Below are 11,440 nucleotides of genomic sequence, written 5' to 3'. Positions count from 1 at the left end.
ACAAATTTAAACTCCACAATTAGCAAGTTTGAACTTTGAGTCTTAATTCTCTCTTATTCAAAAAGAATGCATCATCCGAAGCTTACAATTTAACACCACTACAAGCCAACGTAATCACAACGTAGACTGTTTATATTGCTCTCAAATAACCATCTACTGACAAAACAACATTTCGATGGAGAATTATCCTTGAGTTGATGCTGCAACAGAATATTCCCCTTCAACGTGAACATTTTGATGAATATTATGAAAACAAGATTTATTTTATTTTGTGATTTCCACATGTCGGCAATAGCCAAGTTCAATATCTTTAATCTGAGGGGATATTCCTAATATAAACAAAGTAAATAGTTCCCTACTGCAGGTGATTTTAATCCTGACTGATCATAAACAATCGTGTTGTACAATTGCCGTCAATATAGAAGAATAACGACGGGTCGTTGATAAAATGGTAAAATGCTAAAAAGGCTTGTATGAAAATAAAAAAGGAAAGTAGTTTTATTATACAAACTCTGATCAGAGGGAAGATAAATAGTTTGAAGCAGTCGCTTGCTTTACATCATAATACACACTGTTTCATCAATACTTTTTGCTAAATAGATCACCTGACAATTAAACTACAGTTTTTGTATACAATTTGTATAAAAGCAAGAAAAACACTTTTTCACATTTTTTTTTCTTCCCTAAAATGTAGACGGCTACACGAATAATATACGTTAGTACACTACAAAAAGACAAATCACCAACAATATACTATATTTAGTTTACTTTCATATACTAGATATGGCATAAAGAATTGTACAACCAAAATTGTATTCTCAAAATATCATGAAAGTCTTTTGACAGAACTTACAATTAAGTTTTGATATTGTTCTAAAGTATTTGATTTTTTTTTAAATCATATAATTTGATACTTGGACATTTCATAAGAAATCGTGCAACATTTAAAATCTTACTTTAACCAAACACAGTCACAGTTTATTCAAAACATAGTAGTTATAATTGTTAGTATGCGATCGACAAAGTACTTCCAAGTTTCACATGCCAACTTGATTTCGGATAAGTTCATTTCATACCTTTCGATGCATGTACGTAACCTGTAAACGTTGCTTTAGTGACAATTAGGAAAGAAAACACCTAATACGTGCAGGTATCAAGTTAAAGCTATGCAAATAACAATTTTGGAATCTAACAATAGTTTGAGAAAAGATTTAGCCGCCGTCTATGTATATTTTTTGCTTTACCATGTATGACGGTAGATGCAGATGTTGCAATGTTCAATATTTGTCTAAAGGGGGAAAAACACCCGAATCTGTAATTATCCATTGAAAAGAAAAGAGGCGTTACTTTCCTCAAGATTTCCAAACAGCAAAACTGTCACTCTCCGTATCAAAAGAAGATAGCATGCTGGTGTAAAATGGTACTGTGTGCCGACTTGCATATGAGAAGATTGTGATTGACTGCGTCTTTATGTGACACCCGACATGCCCGATGTCCTCTTCAGCCTAAAGCAGAGTGGAAAACTCGTGCCATGTCAAACTCACCTAAGTCGAGTTTAAAGTTCGCCGCTCACCATACGACTTTCGGTGGCACGACTCATAGACTTCGGATTCGAAATAAATCTCGATACCCTTATGAAAAAAAAAATGCGCTTGTTTATTTCAGATGAGAAGTCGCTCAGTCGTGCGACCGACAGTGGTATAGCGTGCTGCGGGCTCGACGCGACCTCTTTTTCGACTTATGTGAAATGCGCCTTACACAATAAAGTTATAGAGTTAAAGACGTTTGTGCATCCACCCAAGAAAATAAATCTCTTCTCCTTAACATATTTCTCGATTTTTGCAAAGTTGACAGCATGTAGAAAGGATTATGATATCACCACGTTGAACCGTCGGTCCGCCTAGTAGAGTTTAGCACCCGGGTGCATCTGTGGATAACGAGGGGGCATATCATAGCCGTCCAAGGGGTAAGGGTGCTGTCAAACGAAAATAGTGAGAGAAAAAAGTGACATAACATTATGGTCTTTGCTGAGTGAATGACAGCCTGAACGAATTAATACGTGTTTCCTTTCCTTTCTCTGATTTTCTCATTCTCTAATTCTCTATTTCATATCTAAATGTGTTTCAGTCCTCCACGATATCATTCACGTAATGATTATAATTATTGTATTATGTAAGAATACTAAAACAAAGAAAAACAATCAAAGCCAAAGTTATTCTTTTTGCCAATTTTTAGATGACTTATTTTGCCTAACCTCAATTCTACTCAAAATCCTGTAAAACCATTATGACATTGTGATATAAGGCAATTGCAAATTTACATAATTATGATTTGTTATTGTTGTTGCTAATCTTTTACACTGTACTCTTTTGATTTAGGATTGCATACCAAAGCACAACAACAAAAACAAAAACAAAAACAAAACAAAACAAAAGTTTTCATTCCTTCCTTTCTCTTCTTTTTTCATTTTGTAGCATCGCCTCAAAATCGTAACAGACGACACTTTCAATGCATTCTATTACCTGCGATAGGGAAGGCGTGCTGAAGCAAACGGTGAAGCAGTCAGCAAAAAGCGCCATCATAGACAAGATACAGATGATAGACATGGCGGCGATCACGGTAGCAAAAGAAATCACGTAGATGTTGTGGTTGACCCCAGCACTCGAGTTGGCTGTTACGTCCTCAGCCATAGCCCAACTGAAGAGACCAATCACAACGCTGGATGTCAGGAACGCCACGGTATTGGCCATGAAACTTGACAGTGAGATCTGTGTCGATTTCAAAGTAATAAAGCATTAGCCATAGGAAGGTATCGTTCGGTGGTCGTATTCAACTACCGTTTGGTGATATTATTTCAATCTCATAAATACCATAATAAAAAAGACTGTTTGGGTTTGAGCAAGAAAAGTGCAGCGACCTGCCATCAGTTGGTATGACATAGCGACAGCAAAGTTATTACTGCGCTAGTATTTTCTAAGTATTGATATGTTTAGAAGCTTGAAAGTATAATTAATTATGTAGCTCCCTAGACGTCGTAAACTACTCAGAACTTAGAAAGTAATACAATGACCGTTTCTTCCTTGTCAGGTCTGTCCACTACTGGTACCTGACAAAAATATCCTTGTTTATTTTTATTCTTTTTTCCTATTCAAATTCTTATGCTTATTATTTTTATTCTTCTTCTTATTGTTACTAATATTATTATTATTATTATTATTATTATTATTATTATTATTATTATTATTATAATCATTTCTTTGTCTATATATTTATGTATTTATTTATTTTCACGACTTGTTTAGCATTTCACCATTGGCCTTTGGCTTCCTAGAAAGAATAATTGTGTGGATAACAATTTCTAACAAATCATCACAAAACTTACATGTGCATGAATCTCAAAGTACTCAGGCTGCAGATTACTCGAATTTAAGTGCATAGAATTCTTTCAAACTGTCCTTTTACCGATAGATAGCCTTACCTGAACCAATGATAAGCACAACCATATTCATAATTTTTATGATAATTGTAATTATAAACTCCACGTTGGGCCTATAAATGGGCCTACTTATAAGTATGTCTATCTATTCATTTGTTGATTTATCTATGTTATTTATTGCATGCAAATGTTCAAGTATCATGTATTTCAGTTACATTTCATATCTTAATGATATCCATAACAGAGTGTGTGTGTGTGTGTGTGTGTGTGTGTGTGTGTGTGTTGAGAGAGAGAGGGGGGCGGTTGGGGAGAGACTGAACTTCATTGCTGTGATGGATCATTCCTTACCGGTAGAAACGAGTTCTTGGATTTCTTCTTTTTGCCGCCTAAAACTGACACGAGGTTCGCAGCACCGCACATTAGTATCTAGAGGAAGTCAAGCAACGAGAGATAATCTTTAGCGAAAGAAGGACAAGTTCACTTTCTAATGCAGAAGGTGGATTGAGAGGATGCATTAATATTTAGATTGTAGAACACATCAGAGAAAGTTTGAGGAAAATCGGACATACCGGTGAAAGGTTATGATATAAAGTTTAAGTGTTCATACCGTTTGATGAGAAGACTACAATGGTTTGTGGTGTCACAATACATGAGTAGAAGGAAACTAGGAAAATATAATGAAAATTCAACACATGATCACTTTTCCCTTACGATAAAAAGAGCACTTGAATTGCCTCTTCCAGAAAGCAGGGGGAAAGATATCACCCTTAACATCCATCAGAAACATTAGTAAAGGAAATGTGTACATCTATTGTACTTTATGATAAAATAAATAAGTTTTTCAAAATACTGATTGTGTATACTGTTTGTGTTCTATTCAACAGGTCTCTCCCAGTAGTAAGAGTGAGTTCATTTGTTAAGTATTGCATGGACACTTTATTTACTATATCATTCCCAGACATCACGTCATGCATAATATGCAACGTCGGCTATTGACCTGGTATTTGCTTCCTTCATGTCTGGTAGCCGCTACTTTTATGTCGAATAAAACAGCATTATGAGGATATCTTCGTATACCGTCCTCCAATGTTAGAAACTGTAATGTTTTCCTTTTGCGTCATGTTTAAGGCCTAAGAAAAAATGGAACTCGCTAAAAAGAAATAATAATAAAATCAAAAAATAATAGTAACAAATGCATTTACCACCGCAAATGTGAGAATTAAAAAGAAAAGAAAAATAAAAAATGATAAAACAAAAAATCAAAAGTTAAGACCCTCAAGAATCCACAAAAGAAAAAAAAAAGTATCAAAACGATAAAAATAGGTCGAGCACATGAACAGAAAAGTAAACATGATATTGTTTAAATGCCTCGCGCAACTCCTTCTGATCATCAGCTGTCGTGGAGGGCAGCAAACAAACTTACAATGAGACCACCCCAGAGCGGGATTCCACTGGCGTGGTTTTCTTCGGCCGGTGCTGGAACCGATAGCACGACATCAGTAGTAAGCGAAAATACGGCCATGGTGAGGAGAATCTGCACAGCCCCCGTGAAGCCGATGAAACTTCTGCGAAAACCCATCGTTGGTGGCGTACTTTACTCAATGCGTGTCGGCACTTCGAAGAAAATCTGAAAAACGAATACAAGAATGGCAACAAAACTTTGAAATGAAAAAGAAGAACAAACTATAAATAGCAAAACAAAGAAAAAAAAAGAGATCAAACAAGACAATAGTGAAAGAAAAAAGTGGCATACGCAGTTGTGTTTTCCTTTGGCACAGATATTTGCATGATCCCATTTGCATTGATAAGTGACACTATAAGACCTACGTGACAGCATTTGCGTACATTTAATTTATTGTTTATTCAAAGAGCGTTTTGCAATCCAATATGCAAAAAGAAAACACTTAATGCCATGCCGCACTTACTGCTCAAATAAAGAACAATACACTTATTGTATGCTGCTTTCTTGATAAAAATGATAATCATAAAGACCCCCCTCCCCCCACACAAAAACCCCATAACAAAACAACAACAATAACAATTGTTTGTTGTTGTTATTGTTGTTGTTGTTGTTGTAACAGTCTTAAAAGTAATAATTTACCATTTGCAGATGAAACAAAAATCCAGCATTAGTGCTTCAAAATAGTTCTAACATGTGAGCTAGGCGTAGAAACAAGCAATGTAAAAATTTGAGCCTGTATAATCGATTTTAAATATTGTTAGATATACAAAATATGGACAATAGCTTTAACAGAAATTTTCCAGACGTAACCGTCTACAGTATCGTTTAAATGAAAAAAAAAATAGTAATATCTTCTTATATTTCAGGTTTTATTACAAAAATCTTATATAGTTGGATTTTTCTTTTTGTGATACAACTGACCTACACGAATGCATCAAATGTAATATCTTGAACATCTTTTTCCCAAAGGTAATCAAGACCTTTACACTCGACATCAGACTGACGGAGCAGGAAGGTTTAGCGGATGAGGGTCAGGAATTTAACAGAGCTTGTCTTGGGTTAGAATCCTGCCCAGTGCGTTCAACAATGTTTTGCCCACAGCATTGCTCTTGACCCAGGTGTATAAATTGGTATCTGTTGATGCTGGGGTAACGATAATGAAGTAGAACCGTTGAGAAAGAGCAATAATAACATACAAGAAGCTATCAATAGGAAAATATGAATATGTATTATTCCTCAATGAGAGAAAAAAAAATGCAAACACCTACCCCGGGCCGACACGTCATTCTATTCAAATTTGGTAGAGGTGTTTGCTGTAAGTGACTGGGTTTGGAGAAGCCTAAAAAAGTATCTACTGCGGAACATTTTTTTTCTCGCATATTCTTTCCGTTATTTCAAGTAGATGAAACGTTTTTGTTATTGTTGTTGTTTATTCTCATTTTAATGATTTAGAACGTACATAGACCATTCCGAGTCATATCTTCAGAGAAACCTCATTCTTATTAGAATCGCCCCTCCCTCCCCCCCCCAAAAAAAGGCTGTATTCCCTACTCATTTCTATCCATTTTTGTAAAACATCTGTAGTGCATTTCTATTAAAAGGCATACAGATAATAATAATCATTGCAAAATAGACTCCTTACCAGTCAAAATTAAGCGAAAACAGTATAAAAATGATACTGAATTCTTCCCAGGGTGTTAATCTAAGGGAGATACACACTCATTAAATATTAATATCATAATACGTAAACATGTTCATCATAATATGAGTACTGATAGTATACACAATCGCAAACGTAAGGTATCTATTACTGAGCATTTCAACATCATAGTCATTAGAGAAAACAGATAATTTTTTTTTTATTTCATGTATTATGCTTATCTTTTACCATATGCTGGAGACAACATCAGAAGTTAAAACAAGGCATGAAACTGAGAATTTCTTGTCTCAGGTATAACTGAATCATTCATGACGTGTAATTTTATTATTAATACCATCGTCTAACAATATAGGATTTGAATTCTGTTGAGCCTATGGCTAACTCGAACGTTTATCCTCTATTCCTTCTCTTAAACTGTGAAAACAGACACAAAAAAGAAATGATGGATTTCCCGATGGAAATGACTAAAAGATGAGAAAGAATTGAAAATTAGCATTATAAAAGCAATCATTAAAAAAAAGCCAACAACATCATGTCTTGAGATTAAACATATTTTTAATACGACCATATTATTGGCGTGGCCTTTGTGAGTCTCAAAATGGAGAGTTTTTACTTCCGGTTTTTTTTTTCTCCACTTTTTTTTATTTTTCACAAGAAACTGATATTGTTATCAACATTACGTTTACCTTATTTTTGTTAAAATTGTAATTCATACTCCTAGACCCAAAGAGAACAATGTGATTTTTAGAACATCTTGTCCATAAATGTTCCCTGTCTACAAGTTTGTACTGTTGCCCATTCAATGACAAGCAAAACTCTAGTAATACTGAGTTACATACTAATTTGTTTACACGAGGACAAACGCACATAGAAGCAAGGAAACACGCACAGAGGAATAAAAAATAAACGTTTGATTGCTGCGTGTCGATTCGAAACCATTCACCCATAAATGGGCGCGGAAGGACTCGAATACTACTGCACTGACACACGAGCGTCGAACCGTACGCTCAACTTGGCTGTTTTCTATTTGGCTTGGCGGCAACGTTTTTCTCGAGCCTGTGCTGGTACGTGTAGTAGCAGAGAAAAATATCTGTTGTAAAAAAGGATGTCATATTCCGGTGGACTGTATTGACTTAGTTTAGCAAGAAGATTTGCAAGCTAGGACAGTCTGAACTGTCTCTGCGAATGTCCCTGCTATAAGCATAATAATATGGTCCCATTCCGCAGGACTAAGTACTGACTTAGTTTAACAAAACGGCGTAACAACTTGAATACTCTGAACTGTCTTCACGATACTCTGTATCTCATGTTCATTTCTATTGCCACATGCCAATATCACTACTCATACTTCATTGTTAGAGACGTTTTTTTTTTTTTCCTGTGAACCACAATGTGCCGAGTAAATTATGCCGTTTGCAGTCTATTGCTAGTCATCTCTACAGTCGAGCCTTAAGCATAGAGGACGGCATCATCATTTTGTCAACTTTTTGCAGGGGGGGGGGGGGGGTGGACCACATTTGCAGGTGTGCAACAAGCTCTTTATGGAAGAGTGAAGTAATTTTGCGTGGGCCATTAACTACCAGATAAATGGAACTTCAATTTGATGTCCTATTCGAGGTACAAAATGTTTTACATTAAAGAAGAAGACGTCATGAAACATAACATTGATCCGCTAGGCTCAATAGAACTCGAACCCGAGCTATTTGATTGCTATCGAACCACTTCGCCTCCCTAATGCTGCAAAATATCAAATGCGTGTGTGAGACAATAGTTTCCATGATGTCAGTTTCGCCAATTATGAAAAGGTTGACGTTTTTTAACCTTTTGTTTGTCTTTGAATACTGATTGACAACCAATATGATAACATTGAACAGACTGTCCAAAGTCCCTTGCATAGAATGGGGTAATAATGAACTTGACTGTACAGCCCCATCGAGTCTTTCAAATGAAGTGTATGAAAATAAGCAATCCATCAATGACACAAAGTTGCAGCATTCCCTAAACTGAGGCTGTACGTGATTAATCAATTCACTACGATATTCTGAACAACCCTTAGACTTTGCACAGACTCAGTTAGTTTTCCGCAAGTCCCGAGTTAAATAAGGACTTATAAGTTTCAATTACAGGTCGTCGCACGTCTGGAAATGTCGCGGAATGTTTGTGTTTACAGACTGTAGTACCTATCTTATTCCTTTTTCTTTTGTTGGAGAAATCAAAATTTTGTTACGACGTTAATGGTCACTATAAGGCCTACTGACTAACCAGCTTATTATGGATGAGATCAATAAACGTATAGGCCATGTGAGAGCTAACCCGGAGATGAAATTCAATACACACATTGAAGAAATGTGCTTGTAGATAATATCAGAGAATTTGACAACAGTGTTTTGTAGGAAGTGGATGACACCATTTGAAACATGTAACGTTTCTCATTACTTCATCCTTTCCATACACAATGTATATCTCCTTCTGAGTCTCTTGCAATGACTGTGAGTTTCTAAGTATAGTATAGGCCAACTCGTTTTATATGTAAAACCAGATGCATATACTATACATCTAATTGTGCCAAGTATAAAGTATTTTCTGTGGCAGTTGTTTCCTGTCTAAATTAGAATTTTTCTGTCTACTGTATAATTTTTTCCAACTTTCGATCCATCTTAGGTGGCAATGTAGACAAGAAAATCAATGTCAATGAAGAAGTCAAATGTAGAAACGCAAGACATACCTTTGGGCTGTCAACAGAAAACACAACAAAATATCGAATAAACAAATTTGACAGAATACAGTTCTTAAACATGTAGTTAGTTTGTTGACAACATTTGCCAGAGACCAATACATCGCCTATGCGTATAGAAAGACTAGTGTTTGATCGCAAAATACACACTTCAAGCGTTATAAAGTAAGTTCATCATCAGATAGGGCACAATAAAATCTGTCCTGTGATACCCCACTTGCATCGTTACAAGGAATAGACTTGAACTGATGATTAAGAATAGCCCGTATATTCCTATCGTTATCGATAGTTTTTAACAGATTTAATGGCAGACATCTCAACTCAACAAGAATGACGTTAAGCTCTTCCTATAAAAACAAACCTAAAACAAAATGAAACAAAACAAGAAGAGAAAGAACAGGAGCTGTAATATGACCTGTAAATGTTCAAAGAGAGGTTACAAGCAAAGCCAGGAATCAAAGTTGACTTATCAATGTATTTATTCATATTGCTGTCATTATACGCCGGTTAGTTGCAAGACATCAAAGTTCTGCAAACCGAACATATTTCGTTTGGAAATAGAAAGCGTTTGGCCCCGTAAACAAAATTGAACAGCCTCGTTAAAAGGGGATTGCTTTTCTCCAAGCAAACATATTTTGTGAAACTGTCTGTGGTTCTAAACTTACCTGAGAATATCGAAGTTGTATAATGTCTCCAAATGGATGCAGGTGCTATGATTCAGGCTTTCCCCAAACGAAAGTCACAAACCCACTGCCAAATTCACCACAGTCAAACACTTATCGGAAAAGCGATGCCAATTTGCCGATCGAAAATATTTTAGTGAATATTACGAGGTACGATTTCTTTCTTTTCTCAGGTGTGATAAATGAATAGGGGCCTATTACGAACTTGATACCTCTCACACATGAGCAATCTTTCCTAATACTGGTCCCTATAAGAAAAACAAAATCACAATCATATTTAGTGCGTTGGGTGATTTTGATTTCTGAGGCATTCTTCTCGTGAAAAAGGGAAACAAAATGATATTCCTTATTCAAGAGGTAAACATGAATCGCATTGCATATCGTTTGGAGAAAACAGTATGTATGCGTGCATTTATCGACACGCCTACATGCACACTTTAACCTATGCACCCATACGTTTATATTCATGTTCATTATACTCCTATTTTGCAAGATGTCAAGTGATATTGCTATTAATATTCAAGAGTGAAAAAAAAACTAAACCTAAAATGCAATAAAATTACTACACACACTCAAGATAAGCTTTGTGTATTCGTGTTTGTTGTTTTTGACAACTTTCTTGCTTTCGAACATTCTATACCTCTTCTTGAAGAAATATAAACATAGATTTCTCTGGATAAACCGTGTTAATTTATTTCCCGTCATACAGTCATAGGGAAATAATGTGTAATCCCTTTTGCGAAATCTAGGGATATGCAACATTCATTTATAGAGGTTTTTAACACAAATCAAACTACATCCTCTATTATCATTTGAGATTCTTATCCTCACATGTTTGTAGGTGTCTCCACTTTCAAACGAGAAATTACTTCATGTGTCAAAACTTGAACAAATTGTTATAACGCTGATGCATGAATTAGCTGTTTTAAGATAATGAAATCGTAATTAATGTTTTGACATCAGAATATGGATTTAGAATGAGCTAATTTTTCACTTCAGTGGATGATTCCAGATGCTTCTTATGATAAAGTTGATATTCTTTTTTCAAGTTGAAAACAGAACAATTGACCTGTATATATAGGCAAGACTCTACAGCCTAAATCCTACTGTATGCGTGCTGAGCATACTATCCAATGCTCTTCGTGATCTACCTATAATTCTAGAATATTTGCTGCAAGATGCTACCAATTTGTTTGTTTCAGCCATCGTACATTAGTAATACCCAAGAAGTTTCACCTCTTTAAAGAAATTAAAGATTTACATTGAATCTTATAGACAACATAATTTCAGTAAATGTACTTATCATTGACTTTTATAATGCTATCAATGTGTAAAGTCTCTCATCATCTCTTTACATTTTGAAGACATGATGATCTATTTTACAAATGAATCACTTTATAAAAAGTAAAAAGAAATTCATATGAAGAGTTTGTTCGCAAAAACTGATAAGTCCATATTTGCCAAA

At 35.3% G+C, this 11,440-nt stretch overlaps 1 protein-coding gene across 1 annotated transcript; it reads right to left on the bottom strand.

Annotated features, from left to right (window-relative positions):
- Nucleotides 1-154: 154 nt before the first annotated feature.
- Nucleotides 155-10,066, bottom strand: LOC139713086 (uncharacterized). Its single transcript, XM_071624843.1, has 5 exons — nucleotides 9,958-10,066; nucleotides 4,860-5,063; nucleotides 3,785-3,862; nucleotides 2,523-2,768; nucleotides 155-1,975 (listed from the first exon to the last, which is right to left on the bottom strand). The coding sequence occupies exons 2-5, from the start codon at nucleotides 5,013-5,015 to the stop codon at nucleotides 1,901-1,903; spliced, it is 555 nt and encodes a 184-aa protein (XP_071480944.1). The 5' UTR covers nucleotides 5,016-5,063; nucleotides 9,958-10,066; the 3' UTR covers nucleotides 155-1,900.
- Nucleotides 10,067-11,440: the final 1,374 nt, after the last annotated feature.

Source organism: Diadema antillarum, unplaced genomic scaffold (genome assembly GCF_040938485.1).
Source record: "Diadema antillarum isolate AM-2024a unplaced genomic scaffold, OU_Dant_1.0 seq00001903_RagTag, whole genome shotgun sequence".
Classification (NCBI taxonomy): Eukaryota; Metazoa; Echinodermata; class Echinoidea; order Diadematoida; family Diadematidae; genus Diadema; species Diadema antillarum.
This window is presented reverse-complemented; position numbering and strand designations above follow the sequence as displayed.

What these genes read in the sequence shown, in the direction of transcription:
- LOC139713086 (XM_071624843.1), bottom strand. Translation starts at nt 5,015, where the DNA reads ATGGGTTTTCGCAGAAGTTTCATCGGCTTCACGGGGGCTGTGCAGATT. An exon ending in CGCTCTGGGGTGGTCTCATT is followed by an intron (nt 3,863 to 4,859) that starts GTAAGTTTGTTT and finishes GACTTCCTCTAG; the next exon opens with ATACTAATGTGCGGTGCTGC. An exon ending in GCACGCCTTCCCTATCGCAG is followed by an intron (nt 1,976 to 2,522) that starts GTAATAGAATGC and finishes TTCGTTTGACAG; the next exon opens with CACCCTTACCCCTTGGACGG.